The sequence below is a fragment of the Hyla sarda genome, chromosome 4 (assembly GCF_029499605.1).
Source record: "Hyla sarda isolate aHylSar1 chromosome 4, aHylSar1.hap1, whole genome shotgun sequence".
NCBI lineage: Eukaryota > Metazoa > Chordata > Amphibia > Anura > Hylidae > Hyla > Hyla sarda.
The window spans coordinates 24,475,260-24,492,181 of NC_079192.1; the positions used below are offsets into that span (position 1 = coordinate 24,475,260).

The window sequence follows — 16,922 nt, forward strand, 5'->3', positions numbered from 1 at the left end:
GCCGGCTTGCTTAAGGTACTGTACCCTTTCCACGCCTATGTTACACCCCCCCCCCGTCATTCATGTCCACCCTCCTTTCATGTCCGCCTTGTCCACCCTGTCACCCATTCACCCATGTTCACCACCATCCCTGTCACCCATGTTCACCACCTCCCCTGTCCAGCCCCAGTCTACCCTGTCACCCATGTCCATCCCCCATTCACCCCTCTGTCCCTTTTGTCACACCTCTTTTACCCCCTTGTCATCCTTTTCCACCCCCCTGTCATACCTGTTCACCCCCCCCCCCCACTGTCTCCCATTTCCACCCCCCTGTCATCCATGTCCACCTTGGCCACCCCTGTCCATCCCTCTGTCACCCCTGTTCAACTCCTTATTCCCCTCTCTGTCCCTTTGTGACCCCTGTCCACCCCTCTTTTACCCCCTTGTCACGCCTGTCCACACCTCTGACCCCCTGTCACCCCTGTTCACCCCCCTGTCACCCCTGTTCACCGCCTGTCTCCCATGTCCACCCTCCAATCTACCTCCTGTCACCCATGTCCACAGCCTTATTCACCCCTTTAACCCCCTTGTCATCCTTGTCCATCCCCCCCTGTATCCCATGTCCATCCCCCCTGTCATCCATGTCCACCTTGGCCACCCCTGTCACCCATGTCCCCCCTGGGCAACCCTCTGACCACCCCCCCAGTCTACCCCTCTGTCAACCATGTCCACCCCCTATTCACCCCTCTGACCCCCTGTTACCCCTGTTCACGCCCCTGTCTCCCTTGTCTACCCCCCTGTCAGCCATGTCCACCCCCTATTCACCCCTCTGTCACCCCTGTTCACCCCCCCTGTCATCCATGTCCACCTTGGCCACCCCTCTGTCACCCATGATCACCCCCCCATCCACCCCTCTGATCACCCCCTAGTCTACCCCTCTGTCACCCATGTCCACCCCCTATTCGCCCCTCTGTCCCTTTGTCACCCCAGTCCACCCCTCTCTCACTCCTGTCCACCCCTCTTTTACCCCCTTTTCACCCTCCTGTCATGCATGTCCACCCCCCTATCCACCTCTCTGTCACCCCTGTCCATCCCCCTGGCACCCATGATGTTCACTCTCCATTGTCCACCCCTGACCACATCCTTGTCACCCATGTCCATCCCCTATCCACCCTTCTGTTACCACCTTGTCACGCCTGTCCACCCCTCTGTAACCCCCTACGCCTCCTGTCACCCATATTCACTCTTCTACACCCCTCTACCACCCATGTACACTCCTCTACACCTCTATCACACATGTACACCCCTCTGCCACCCCCTACGCCCCCTGTCACCCATGCACACTCCTTTACACCCCTCTGCCACACATGTACACTCCTCTACACCCATCTGTCACTCATGTACACTCCTCTACACCCCTCTGTCACCCATGTACACTCCTCTACACCCCACTGTCACCCATGTACACTCCTCTACACCCCTCTGTCACCCATGTACACTCCTCTACACCCCTCTGTCACCCATGTAAACTCCTCTAAACCCCTCTGTCACCCATGTACACTCCTCTTCACCCCTCTGCCACCCATGTACACTCATCTACACCCCTCTGTCACCCCCTACGCCCCCTGTCACCCATGTACACTCTTCTACACCCATGTACACCCCTCTGTCACCCATGTACACTCCTCTACACCCATCTGTCACCCATGTACACTCCTCTACACCCCTCTGTCACCCAAGTACACTCCTCCACACCCCTCGGTTACCCATGTACACTCCTCTACACTCCTCTGTCACCCATGTACACTTCTCTACACCCATCTGTCACCCATGTACACTCCTCTACACTCCTCGGTTACCCATGTACACTCCTCTACACCCCTCTGTCACCCATGTACACTTCTCTACACCCATCTGTCACCCATGTACACTCCTCTACACCCCTCTGTCACCCAAGTACACTCCTCCACACCCCTCGGTTACCCATGTACACTCCTCTACACTCCTCTGTCACCCATGTACACTTCTCTACACCCATCTGTCACCCATGTACACTCCTCTACACCCCTCTGTCACCCATGTACACTTCTCTACACCCATCTGTCACCCATGTACACTCCTCTACACCCATCTGTCACCCATGTACACTCCTCTACACCCCTCTGTCACCCATGTACACTCCTCTACACCCCTGTCACCCATATACACTCCTCTACACTCCTCTGTCACCCATGTACACTCCTCTACACCCCTCTGTCACCCATGTACACTCCTCTATACCCCTCTGTCACCCATGTACTCTCCTCTACACCCCTCTGTCACCCATGTACACTCCTCTACACCCCTCTGTCACCCATGTGCACTCCTCTACACCCCTCTGTCACCCATGTACACTTCTCTACACCCCTCTGTCACCCATGTGCACTCCTCTACACCCATCTGTCACCCATGTACACTTCTCTACACCCCTCTGCCACCCATGTACACTCCTCTACACCCCCTCGGTCACTCATGTACACTCCTCTACACCCATCTGTCACCCATGTACACCCCTCTACATCCCTCTGTTACCCATGTACTCTCCTCTACACCCCTCTGTCACCCATGTACACTCCTCTACACCCCTCTGTTACCCATGTACACTCCTCTACACCCCTCTGCTACCCATGTACACTCCTCTACACCCCTCTGTCACACATGTACACTCCTCTGTAACCCATGTACACTCCTCTACACCCCTCTGTTACCCATGTACACTCCTCTACACCCCTCTGTTACCCATGTACACTCCTCTACACCCCTCTGCTACCCATGTACACTCCTCTACACCCCTCTGTTACCCATGTACACTCATCTACACCCCTCTGTCACCCATGTACACTACTCTACACCCCTCTGTTACCTATTTACACTCCTCTACACCCCTCTGTTACCCATGTACACTCCTCTACACCCCTCTGCTACCCATGTACACTCCTCTACACCCCTCTGTCACCCATGTACACTCCTCTACACCCCTCTGTCACCCATGTACACTCCTCTACACCCCTCTGTCACCCATGTACACTCCTCTACACCCCCTCTGTCACTCATGTACACTCCTCTACACCCATCTGTCACCCATGTACACCCCTCTACATCCCTCTGTTACCCATGTACTCTCCTCTACACCCCTCTGTCACCCATGTACACTCCTCTACACCCCTCTGTTACCCATGTACACTCCTCTACACCCCTCTGTCACACATGTACACTCCTCTGTAACCCATGTACACTCCTCTACACCCCTCTGTTACCCATGTACACTCCTCTACACCCCTCTGTTACCCATGTACACTCCTCTACACCCCTATGTTACCCATGTACACTCCTCTACACCCCTCTGTTACCCATGTACACTCCTCTCCACCCCTCTGTCACCCATGTACACTCCTCTACACCTCTCTGTCACCCATGTACACTCCTCTACACCCCTCTGTCACCCATGTACACTCCTCTACACCCCTCTGTCACCCATGTACACTCCTCTACACCCCTCTGTCACCCATGTACACTCCTCTACACCCCTCTGTCACCCATGTACACTCCTCTACACCCCTCTGTCACCCATGTACACTTCTCTACACCCCTCTGTCACTCATGTACACTCCTCTACACCCCTCTGTCACCCATGTACACTCCTCTACACCCCTCTGTCACCCATGTACACTTCTCTACACCCCTCTGTCACCCATGTACACTCCTCTATACCCCTCTGTCACCCATGTACACTCCTCTATACCCCTCTGTCACCCATGTACACTCCTCTATACCCCTCTGTCACCCATGTACACCCATCTGTCACCCATGTACACTCCTCTACACCCCTCTGTCACCCATGTACACTCCTCTACACCCCTCTGTCACCCATGTGCACCCCTCTACACCCCTCTGCCACCCATGTACACTCCTCTACACCCCCTCTGTCACTCATGTACACTCCTCTACACCCATCTGTCACCCATGTACACTCCTCTACACCCCTCTGTTACCCATGTACACTCCTCTACACCCCTCTGCTACCCATGTACACTCCTCTACACCCCTCTGTCACCCATGTACACTCCTCTGTAACCCATGTACACTCCTCTACACCCCTCTGTTACCCATGTACACTCCTCTACACCCCTCTGTTACCCATGTACACTCCTCTACACCCCTCTGCTACCCATGTACACTCCTCTACACCCCTCTGTCACCCATGTACACTCCTCTGTAACCCATGTACACTCCTCTACACCCCTCTGTTACCCATGTACACTCCTCTACACCCCTCTGTTACCCATGTACACTCCTCTACACCCCTCTGCTACCCATGTACACTCCTCTACACCCCTCTGTTACCCATGTACACTCATCTACACCCCTCTGTCGCCCATGTACACTCCTCTACACCCCTCTGTTACCTATTTACACTCCTCTACACCCCTCTGTTACCTATTTACACTCCTCTACACCCCTCTGTCACCCATGTACACTCCTCTACACCCCTCTGTCACCCATGTACACTCCTCTACACCCCTCTGTCACCCATGTACACTCCTCTACACCCCTCCGTTACTCATGTACACTCCTCTACACCCCTATGTTACCCATGTACACTCCTCTACACCCCTCTGTTACCCATGTACACTCCTCTCCACCCCTCTGTCACCCATGTACACTCCTCTACACCTCTCTGTCACCCATGTACACTCCTCTACACCCCTCTGTCACCCATGTACACTCCTCTACACCCCTCTGTCACCCATGTACACTCCTCTACACCCCTCTGTCACCCATGTACACTCCTCTACACCCCTCTGTCACCCATGTACACTTCTCTACACCCCTCTGTCACTCATGTACACTCCTCTACACCCCTCTGTCACCCATGTACACTCCTCTACACCCCTCTGTCACCCATGTACACTCCTCTACACCCCTCTGTCACCCATGTACACTCCTCTACACCCCTCTGTCACCCATGTACACTCCTCTACACCCCTCTGTCACCCATGTACACTCCTCTACACCCCTCTGTCACCCATGTACACTTCTCTACACCCCTCTGTCACCCATGTACACTCCTCTATACCCCTCTGTCACCCATGTACACTCCTCTATACCCCTCTGTCACCCATGTACACTCCTCTATACCCCTCTGTCACCCATGTACACCCATCTGTCACCCATGTACACTCCTCTACACCCCTCTGTCACCCATGTACACTCCTCTACACCCCTCTGTGGTGGGATCAGGGGTGGAGTCTTGCTGGATGCCCTTGCTTTATTTGGTCCGGGGGCCCTGAGTGGTGTCAGTCCGCCCCTGGTTATACTTCTCTACTTCAACTAGGTGGTATAGGAGATGTATATCACACAATCTAGAGCAGTGTTTCACAACCAGGGTGCCTCCAGATGTTGCAAAACTACAACTCCCAGCATGCCTGGACAGCCGAAGGCTGATCTAGAGGAAGATTTAACCCAAGCCATCAATCCAAATTCTATATATATATATAAAAAAAAAAATCCCCCCAAAAATGTAGTTGTTTTTCCACTATGGTCATCTAGGATTGCTGGAAAAAGTGACGTCCCCGTCTTTATCTCCGTGTGTCACATGAAGTTCAAACTTCATGTGACTCAGATGGTGTTATCTGCGGGGCTGGGTCTAGAGCTATAAGGCACCACCATCAGTTGTCCTCCCCTCACTTCCAGCCTCCTCCATCTTCTCCCAGTCTACCACCTCAGTCTCAGTCTTTTACCACCATGTGTACTGGGAAATGTGCGAAATTTATTGGGATCTCCTTGTACCCATTGTCCATCATCTCCATCGTCTGCAACATCATCCAATTCTTTCCAGGATGGGACACTGAATATGTGAAGAACCCAGGAGAATTCATGACTCCAGAAGTGATTTACCTTGGAGGGATTATCGGAGGAGGGATCCTGGTAAGACTATAGATTTTTGGATATTTTCGGTGGGGTGATGTTAGGGTTCTCTTTACCAGTGTTAAAAGCCATTGTCTTCTGAACGCAGGTGTTAGTTCCAGCAATCCACATCCAAGCTACCGGTCGTCAGGGCTGCTGCAATAACCGCTGTGGGGTGAGTATGAAGACAACTCATGGCCACCACCAGTAGCTATTCCAAGACTTGGGGGGGTCAGAGTATTTTTGGTTTTTTGTGTTTTCAAAATCTTGTCCTAATAAATCTAAACATGAACCGGAGACCCATTGGTCTTTCATCCAATCTACTCATCTCTTCTCTTCTCAAATTGAAGGGTGGTCCCTCCTAAAGTAGTTTAGGAACTTTGTAGAAGGTGCGTCCCTGTGTAGGTTTATACCACCCATGGGAAAGGTGGATTAAAGGGGTTATCCAGGAAAAAAACTTTTATTTTTATTTTTATGTATATATATATCAACTGGCTCCAGAAAGTTAAACAGATTTGTAAATTACTTCTATAAAAAAAAAATCTTCATCCTTTCATTACTTATGAGCTGCTGAAGTTGAGTTGTTCTTTTCTGTCTAAGTGCTCTCTGATGACAGGTGTCTCGGGAACCGCCCAGTTTAGAAGCAAATCCCCATAGCAAACCTCTTCTACTCTGTGCAGTTCCCGAGACAAGCAGAGATGTCAGCAGAGAGCACTGTTGCCAGACAGAAAAGAACAACTCAACTTCAGCCGCTGATAATTATTGGAAGGATTAAGATTTTTTTAATAGAAGTAATTTACAAATCTGTTTAACTTTCTGGAGCCAGTTGATATTAAAAAAAAAAAAAATGTTTTCCTGGAATTTCCCTTTAACCCCTTAAGGACTCAGGGTTTTTCCGGTTTTTGCACTTTCGTTTTTTCCTCCTTACCTTTTAAAAATCATAACTCTTTCAATTTTCCACCTAAAAATCCATATTATGGCTTATTTTTTGCGTCACGAATTCTACTTTCCGGTGACATTAGTCATTTTACCCAAAAATTCACGGCGAAACGGAAAAAAAAAATCATTGTGCGACAAAATCGAAGAAAAAACGCCATTTTGTAACTTTTGGGGGCTTCCGTTTCTACGCAGTGCATATTTCGGTAAAAATTACACCTTATCATTATTCTGTAGGTCCATACGGTTAAAATGATCCCCTACTTATATAGGTTTGATTTTGTCGCACTTCTGGAAAAAATCATAACTACATGCAGGAAAATTTATACGTTTAAAAATGTCATCTTCTGACCCGTATAACTTTTTTATTTTTACACATACAGGGCGCTATGAGGGCTAATTTTTTTGCGCCGTGATCTGAAGTTTTTATCGGTATGATTTTTGTTTTGAGCTGACTTTTTGATCACTTTTTATTCATTTTTTAATGGTATAAAAAGTGACCAAAATACGCTTTTTTTGGACTTTGGATTTTTTTTGCGCGTACGCCATTGACCGTGCGGTTTAATTAATAATATATTTTTATAGTTCGGACATTTACGCACGCGGCGATACCACATATGTTTATTTTTATTTTTATTTACACTGTTTTATTTTTTTTTATGGGAAAAGGGGGGCAATTCAAACTTTTATTAGGGAAGGGGTTAAATGACCTTTATTAACACTTTTTTTTACTTTTATTTTTGCAGTGTTATAGCTCCCATAGGGACCTATAACACTGCACACACTGATCATTGTTATCCCATAGGGACCTATAACACTGCACACACTGATCATTGTTATCCCATAGGGACCTATAACACTGCACACACTGATCTCTTATACTGATCATTGTTATCCCATAGGGACCTATAACACTGCACACACTGATCTCCTATGCTGATCACTGGCGTGTATTAACACGCCTGTGATCAGTGTTATCGGCGCTTGACTGCTCCTGCCTGGATCTCAGGCACGGAGCAGTCATTCATCGATTGGACACCGAGGAGGCAGGTAAGTTCCCTCCCGGTGTCCTGTAAGCTGTTCGGGACGCCGCGATTTCACCGCGGCGGTCCCGAACAGCCCGACTGACTAGCCGGGATACTTTCACTTTCGCTTTAGAAGCGGCGGTCAGCTTTGACCGCCGCTTCTAAAGGGTTAATACCGGACATTGCCGCGATCAGCGATGTGTGGTATTAGCCGCGGGTCCCGGCCGTTGATGAGCGCCGGGACCGACGCGATGTGATGCGGGGTCGCAGCGCGACCACGCTTCATATCGCGGGAGCCGGCGCAGGACGTAAATATACGTCCTGCGTCGTTAAGGGGTTAAAGGGGTACTCCTGTGGAAAACTTAATCAACTGGTGCCAGAAAGTTAAAAAGATTTGTAAATCACTTCTATTATAAAATCTTAATCCTTCCAGTACTTTTTAGGGGCTGTATACTAAAGAGAAATCCAAAAAAGAAATGCATTTCCTCTGATCTGATGACCACAGTGCTTTCTGCTGACCTCTGCTGTCCATTCCAGGAACTGTCCAGAGCAGAAGAAAATCCCCATAGCAAACATATGCTGCTCTGGACAGTTCCTAAAATGGACAGCAGAGGTCAGCAGAGAGCACTGTGGTCATGACATCAGAGGAAATGCATTTCTTTTTTGGATTCCTCTTTAGTATACAGCCCCCAAAAAGTACTGGAAGGATTAAGATTTTTTTAATAGAAGTGATTTACAAATCTGTTTAACTTTCTGGCACCAGTTGATAAAAAAAAAAAAAAAAGTTTTCCACGGGAGTACCCCTTTAACCCTCTCTCTGGCACTTACAGGAGCTCCAAAAACTAGATGCCAAGACTTTCCCTTGAATGTTGTTGGTACATACATTTGTACATAGAGCTGAAGACCTCACTACATTCTTCCCTTCCCTCCTTTAGATGTTCCTGTCAATAATCTTTGCTGCTATTGGAGTTGCTGGATCTCTGTATGGTTTCGCGGTGTCTGTGGTGGGCATGGTGAAAGGACCTCAGTGTCTCTATATATCATTGCTACAGGGTACCATTTGGGGAAGACCATTTGACTCGGAACTTAAAGAGTTCAGGTGAGAATTGCATGCACATGAAATACACTATCTTAAAGGGGTTATCCAGGAAAAAATTTTTTTTTAATATATATATATATATATATATATATATATATATATATATCTCAACTGGCTCCAGAAAGTTAAACAGATTTGTAAATTACTTCTATTAAAAAATATTAATCCTTTCAGTACTTATGAGCTGTTGAAGTTGAGTTGTTCTTTTCTGTCTAGGTGCTCTCTGATGACACCTGTCTCGGGAACTGTCCAGAGTAGAAGCAAATCCCCATAGCAAACCTATTCTGCTCTGTGCAGTTCCCGAGACGAGCAGAGATGTCAGCAGAGAGCACTGTTGACAGACAGAAAACAACAACTCAACTTCAGCAGCTGATAATTATTGGAAGGATTAAGATTTTTTTAATAGAAGTAATTTACAAATCTGTTTAACTTTCTGGAGCCAGTTGAGATATATATATATGTTTTTTCCTGGAATACCCCTTTAAATCTTTTGGAAATGCAATGCGTTGGGTAGTGGCCATCACCTTGTATGCTCTGCTGTGCAGGTGCTCTCCATAAGTAATAGGTAAGGGAGCTAAAATAGTGTTAATGTATGGTAATTAAAGAAGCACTACAGGTTTGCCCAAATCATTTACACTCACCATCATTAGTCCTACAGCACCATCTGTTTTATTCCAGCACAGCTTCCTCCATGTGTTTCATTACTGTAACTGGGATGAACTGAACTTGAGACGTTGCTTCTGCACGGTTCCTTCAATCTATTACTAGTTAACACTTTCTCTGTCTTGTCTCCTGCAGTGAGAACAACTACCTGTTCCATAGAGACCTGTGGAGCACCTGCCAGTTGCCCAAAGATGTGGTGGAATTCAACGTCATCCTCTTCTCTATGGTCATTGCCTCAACCGGTATCTCTCTGGTCCTGTGCACTATCCAGATGCTCAACGGCCTCTTCGGCTGTCTCTGTGGAACCTGCCGAAACAAAGAATAAAGGGTATGTAAACTTAGCTACGTATAGCTAGTGTGGAAATCAGGACTGTCCAATTGAAGGCCCTTTGGTTGGTTTTAGACCCTGTAGACCAAATAATGAACAGGCCACTGTTAAGAGAAGCACGTTAATACTTTAGTAACTACTTTAAAAAATGTTGCTGGGTGTTCCCTGTTTGCTAATTCTTAGAGTTTTGTTTTTTCACTTGGTGAGTCACATATCCTTGAGTAATATCTCCCCCCGATGACGAAGTGGTGATAGAAACACGTTGGGAGCATGTTAGGCATCAGAAGCGTGCTCGAACACACAAATAACAACCCCATTTTTCCGGACTCTTTCTACCATTGGCATAAATTGGACTAAATAAATTTGTATGTCTGGTTGCAAGTACCATATTATTGGTAGAGTTCTTATTTATTTAGGTTGGCACATCAATTTGTGGTGTTCTTTAACCCAATACATAATAAAAGTTAAGTTTTATGCACCTCTTGTACACATTATTTTTCTTTTTTTGTGTTAACATTTTCATGTTTTTTTTTGTTTTAACTTAATGAGTCACATTTCCTTGTGTATTATATCCCTGATGACATCACAAAAAGTGGTGTCAGAAACAGGTTGGAGGCAATACCAGAAGGTTTATTCTTGAGCACATAGGGGTATTATTTGTGTGTCCAAACACCCTTCTGATGTCTGAGTCTTTTTCATATTGGCATCAATTAATGTAAAAGAACTTATAGATATGGTAGCCCAGTCACAAGTACCGTATTATTGGTACCGACTTACTTATTTGGGTTGGCACTACAATTTGCGTTTATTTTTTTTTTTTAAACGCTATACATAATAAAAGTAACATTTTATGCACCTCCATATACGCACATTTTTCCTTTTTTTTGTGTTAATATTTTCCCAAATACTCAGGGTCTTGTATTATCACTTTGTGAGTCACATATCTTGTGTATTATCTCCCCTGATGACGTCACCACAAGTGGTGACAGAAACATGTTGGGAGCTATTCTAAGGGGCATATCCTTGGGCACATTAGGCATCATAATAAAAGTTTTATTTAACACCCCCTCCCCCCCCCCCCAACCCTACACAAAGGATTTTCTTGTTTACCTCAATATGATATTTTGCCTAATATTCATGATTAATGAGAATCAGACAATGTTAATTTTATTGTGGACAGATACGTGACCTCACATGCCGTGGTCCCTCACATGTAAGTGGGTGTTGTAGCGACATTATTTACTGTCTTACTGATTAGATTTATATTGGAAACTGCTTACTAGGGCCAGTTTATCTAAGATATAGTGGTTGGCATGGGCAACTTGTTACAGCAGGGTCGGGGGTTCATTTCCCGGTCAAGGTTGTCTCTTATCATTGTGTGAGTCATTAATTAATTAATTTTATTTTATTTTATAGTCCAATTACCATCAAAACAAATGGGCTCCAACCTGCCCACAATTAACCCCTTTTCATCACTGAAGACAAGAGAAAGTAGTGGCCTGAATGAAGGGGACCCCAACTGTTCCTGACTGGCTCATCACATGACGTGTATATATTTTTTCAGGGGTCAAGTTCTGGGTAAAAAAAAAGTGCAGGAACTCACCCAAGATTTCCACTGAAGGGTCGGTCCTGCAGAACTACTGCTAATGGGAATGGTGTTCCTGCTGTGGAAAAAGTGCAGGAACTTAGTTCCCACGCGTTCCTGCAGGACTTGAGCCCTGTATTTTTTTTTTTTATATATCATGTATATTGATGTAAATATTTGATTAAACAGAGATTTTGCTACAGGATGTTTCACGTGTCTTATTCCTTTCTATAAATATTGACCTATTTTACTGTAATTTTATCTTTTTCTCTACAGCGGGGCATGGAGTAGGGGTAGGGGTAGCAGATACATTGGACATTGGATAGAAATGACACATTACAATGAGCCCTGGACTAGCTATATGCAGCCATTGAAAAAAATCAGGGGGCAATGGGGAGGTTCAGGACTGTAATATGGATCTTATCCTTAGAATATGGCAAGAATTTCTAATTGGTGGAGGTCTGACTACCAGCATGACCATTAATCAAATGTATGAGGGGCCGCGGGTGCTTCATACTCATTGTTTATTGAGCAGTAGTGCCACATGTACATTTTTGGCTGTGACTGGTACTTCAGATTGATTCCATTCTATTTTCTTAAACTGAGCTGCAGTACCAGGCACAGCCACAAGAATATGTATGGCACTGTGCTTTGATTAATATTGAAGAGGATTACTATATATTAGTTATATGCCACCTCTCCAATTCTATCTGTATACTGCTGCTGCTATCTCTATGGGATCAGGATATAGTAGATATACACCTCCCCTCATGCTCTATCTGTATACTGCTGCTGATATCTCTATAGGATCAGGATATATAGTAGTTATACACCTCCCCTCCAGCTCTCTCTGTATACTGCTGTTGCTATCTCTATAGGATCAGGATATAAAGTAGTTATACATCTCCCCTCCAGCTCTATCTGTATACTGCTGCTGCTATATCTATGGGATCAGGATATATAGTAGATATACACCTCCCCTCCCAGCTCTATCTGTATACTGCTGCTGATATCTCTATAGGATCAGGATATATAGTAGTTATACACCTCCCCTCCAGCTCTATTTGTATACAGCTGTTGCTATCTCTATAGGATCAGGATATAAAGTAGTTATACATCTCCCCTCTCTAGCTGTATACTGCTGCGGCTAGACAAAACAGGAGGAAGCAGCACAAGCAAGAGAATGCCAAGGGTACAGAGGCGGACTGACCGGCCGGTCCGATCGGACGTTGTTCGAGGGCCCGGGCTGGTTAAGGGCCTGTTGCCGCTACTGAGGATTCGGGACACTCGTCCCAGATCCCCAGAGGACAGCGCTGCCTTCTCCGGTATGTGCAATACACGCACATACAGGAGAAGGCATCCCCTCTGTCTGAGCCGCATCTGCAGTTTACACAGAGGAGACATAACCTTCATCCCCAAGCAGCATGCATGACAGGCGCTGATGACGTCACTCATCGGCGCCTGTACTGTGGAGGGGAGAAGACACGGGCCCATGCTACTGAGAAGATTCGCTGCGTGGGACATCAGGTGAGCATCATTTTTTATTTATTTTTTAACTCTGCCTATACCTATGGGGAAGAAGATTGGGGGGTGATTCTGTCTATACCTTAGGGGAAGAGGGGGTTGGGCAATTCTGCCTATACCTATGGGGAAAGGGGGGGGGGGTAACTCTGCCTATACCTATGGGGAAAGGGGTGGGGGGTAACTCTGCCTATACCTATGGGGAAAGGGGGGGGTAACTCTGCCTATACCTATGGGGAAAGGGGGGGGGGGGTAACTCTGCCTATACCTATGGGGAAAGGGGGGGGGGTAAATCTGCCTATACCTATGGGGAAAGGGGGGGGGTAACTCTGTCTATACCTATGGGGAAGAGAGGGGGGGGCAACTCTGCCTATACCAATGGGGAAGAGGAGGGAGGGGTAACTCTGCCTACACCTATGGGGAACAGGGGGGGGGGGGGTACTCTGCCTATACCTATGGGGAAAGGGGGGGGACTCTGCTGCCTATACCTAAGGAGAAAGGGGGGTTAACTCTCTCCCTATACCTATTGGGAAGGGGGATTAACTCTGCTGCCTATACCTATGGGGAAGGGGGGAGTTAAGTCTGCTGCCTATACCTATGGGGAAGGGTGGGGGGCTAACTCTGCTGCCTATACCTTTGGGGAAGGGTGGTTAACTCTGCTACCTATACCTACAGGGAAGGGGGGGTTAACTCTGTTGCCTATACCTGCAGGGAAGGAGGTTAACTCTGTGGCCTATACCTACGGAGAAGGGGCACTTCCTAACTTTATACCTGGATGCCTAACTACTTACCTACATACCAGGCTATCTAACTACCTACATACCCAGCTACCTAACTATGTACATACCTGGCCTTCATACATGGCTGCATAACGACCTAGCTAGCCCTCTACCTACCTGGTTTGTCACCTACCTACATATCTGGCTTCCTGATCTACCTAGTTACCTATTTACCTGGTTACCTACCTACCTGCCCTTTTACCTTGCAGGACACCAAGGAGGGCATTATTACAGTTTGTGGGCCTATAGATGGAAAAATTGTGTAGAGGAGAGGAGGGCACTAAAAATATGCAGAATCTGACATGTTTTTCCTGCAGATGTTAAGAGATCCACATGGCGGTCTTATCCGGATGGTGAAGAAATGGAAAGAGGACGCCGCTGATCAGAAAAGACGTAATTGTGAGTCCCAAAATGTAACTGTAATCACTTATATGGTATACAGATCCTGTGTACAGCTGATATCTACAGATCCTTTATAGTATAGTGGTCTGTGTATAGTGATTTTATTCTGTACAGTATGGCGGTATTATCCAGTTATTGTGTGGTGGTATATATTTACTCCTTGTATACCAGTATTATTGGTCATGGAAATTTACCTACGTTTAAGTGTTACATATATAAATTTTAGTTTATTGAGTGTGGGATTTGGGTGGAATAGGGGCGTGGCAGAAGATTGACGAGCTGCAGAGCCTAGCAGGGGCCCTTGCCTTTTTTTTGGTCTGGGGGCCTCTGCCTTTTTTTGGTCCGGGCCCCGAGTGTTGTCATTCTGCCCCTGCAAGGGTATGCCGGGTGCCAGCAGATAACAACCCAGGTCACGGGTTGAATGAAATATCCACAAAGAAGTTCGCAGCAGTCCAATATAAATGAAAGCTTAGTGTAGTTTATTCATCCGAAAATAGCGACGTTTTGGCTGCCCACTTGCAGCCTTTTCCAAGCATACTGCGGCGGCTATCTCTATATCAGGATATATAGTAGTTATACACCTCCCATCCAGCTCTATCTATATACTGCTGCTATCTCTATACAGGATCAGGATATATAGTAGTTATACACCTCCCATCCAGCTCTATCTGTATACTGCTGCTATCTCTATGGGATCAGGATATATCGTAGTAATACATCTCCCCTCCAGCTCTATCTTTATACTGCTGCTGCTATCTCTATGAAATCAGGATATATAGTAGTTCTTGGATTTCTTGGATTCTTTTATTTGCAATTCTATGCTGGACTATTGTCCTTTATCTCATGAATATATTAGGTTACGTTTTTTCTTTTGCTATAGTTTTAGGGGAAGGGACTTATTCAGATGTCAGTATAGTAGCTGTATAGCCTAGGGCCATACGCATTTGAAACGCGTCACTTGTCTTCTCTTATTTTTTTCTGTACAAGAAATAAATCTTTGTTTTTGCAATTCTGTGCCAGACTGTTCTCCTCTAGGTTACATTTATTTCTCCTACAGGTCCAGGGAGAGTTATGTACGCAGAAGCTAGTAATAGAAAGAATAGTAAAACATGTTAAATATTGGCATTGTCTAAAACCACTTTTCCTCTAAAGGTCCAAATAAAAGAGTAAAATGGTTCGAAATTGTTACAATTACAGACATCCCTTTTACTCTCGGACAGGATTATACTCTGGGCCTGAAGTGTTGCCCAGGGAGTCGCCTCTCTTCACTTCCATATAGTTCAAAGTCCCGATCCTGCACAAACATAACCTGCTATCTGAGTATACAGTGCGGTATAGAGCGCTCACCATCTGCGCCTGTTATCACAATTATACAAGGTGCTCACTGTCTCTTTACTAGGGAAGAGCTTTTCTCATCAGCGCCCCCTGCAGAGTAATTTACTGTATCATAGATCACTGTATGTTGATGTTGTTTGGGCTCAGTATGGCAGTGTTTTATAGGTCAAGTCTTTTGTGGTGGCCCAGTACATGCATAACAATGTATATTGAGTTCTGGGGAGAAGTGTTGTAATATCAAAGTGCCCCAGCAGCCAAGGCATTGGGCAGATAGCCTTGGGCAACCCAATCCGCAACCAGTGAATTAGTGTTTAAAGAGTGTTAGCAATCCCACATGTTTACCCTGTTACTCTAAGTAAAGAGCCTGTATGAACAGTTACCAGTGCTACATGGACTCATTTCTATATTGTTCCATAATCAGACCTGAGAAGGACATTCTGTGCTAAAATGCCACAGGAACTATCATTGGGCCCCAGTGGCCACTTCATTCATCTGCCCTCCAGGATTGGGCATCGAGGATGACTGTATTTAAGAGGGGGAGTTTGTGGTGGCCCAGTACGGGAGGTGTTACTCCGTACCATGGCTGCCCTGTCTGGCAGCCTCCCTTCAGTGTCCCCTGGGCTCCCTTGTACTTGTTTCCCCCCTGTACATATGTTCTGCATTGTAATGTATTATAAAATGTCTTGTTGCTTTAAGAGTTGTACCATGTGATATATCATGTGATTGTTACCCAGAAGGTATCAGTGACCAGGTGACCCCAAGAGTGACTTTTAATGTTAATGTTAATGTTATTTGGGCACTGTATGGCAATATTTAGCCATTTTATGGACCTGATTTTAGTTGTTCTATAGTAGATTCACCAAAAAGCATGGATCATAGAAATTGTACAAAGCATATGATGCTTTATTGAAAGGAACAAAAAAACAAACAAAAATACATCACATATTAAAAACCAGCAACCCTCCCACCACCCACAGAAAATGTGCACGGCACCTTTTGGGGAGAAGATAGAAAACAAAAGTGGAACAAGGATAAGGGTTGATCACATGAATACAAACCCCGGCTGCAATAGGGCATATAAAGAATGAAAGGGAAGCAACAATGATGACAGAAGTATAGCCTAATATACAAACCTTCCATAATATTAGAAAAAGACCTATTGTACCAAGTCAGCCGCAATATCTGTCATGAAAGACTCTCACCCAGAACTATGTGTGGACCCCAATGCATGTTTCACTCTCCCGAGCTTCATCAGGGGGCTTGGCTATCAACGGGTCCAAATCCATTTTACATATTTACATACCACCAATTCATGGACAACATA

The 16,922-nt window shown here is 46.0% G+C and overlaps 1 protein-coding gene and 1 long non-coding RNA gene across 5 annotated transcripts in view; one reads left to right on the forward strand and one right to left on the reverse strand.

Moving 5' to 3' along the window:
* LOC130367634 (uncharacterized) overlaps window positions 1-16,922 on the reverse strand; it is an 85,228-nt gene that overhangs the window by 26,985 nt on the left and 41,321 nt on the right. For all 4 annotated transcript variants that reach the window (XR_008892115.1, XR_008892116.1, XR_008892117.1 and 1 more), the window contains exon 2: window positions 9,797-9,954. This is a non-coding gene — a long non-coding RNA (uncharacterized LOC130367634). The remainder of the gene's footprint in view (window positions 1-9,796; window positions 9,955-16,922) is intronic.
* On the forward strand, window positions 5,764-11,746 carry LOC130367632 (transmembrane 4 L6 family member 4-like). Its single transcript, XM_056570197.1, has 5 exons — window positions 5,764-5,946; window positions 6,035-6,100; window positions 8,822-8,985; window positions 9,784-9,976; window positions 11,393-11,746. Exons 1-4 carry the CDS (start codon window positions 5,764-5,766, stop codon window positions 9,971-9,973), a joined length of 603 nt encoding a protein of 200 aa, XP_056426172.1. The 3' UTR covers window positions 9,974-9,976; window positions 11,393-11,746.

Bases quoted from the DNA above. Each gene is read 5' to 3' on its own strand.
- LOC130367632 (XM_056570197.1), top strand. From the start codon at position 5,764: ATGTGTACTGGGAAATGTGCGAAATTTATTGGGATCTCCTTGTACCCA. The intron at 5,947-6,034 runs GTAAGACTATAG...TTCTGAACGCAG, and splicing joins TTATCGGAGGAGGGATCCTG to GTGTTAGTTCCAGCAATCCA. The intron at 6,101-8,821 runs GTGAGTATGAAG...TCCCTCCTTTAG, and splicing joins GCTGCAATAACCGCTGTGGG to ATGTTCCTGTCAATAATCTT.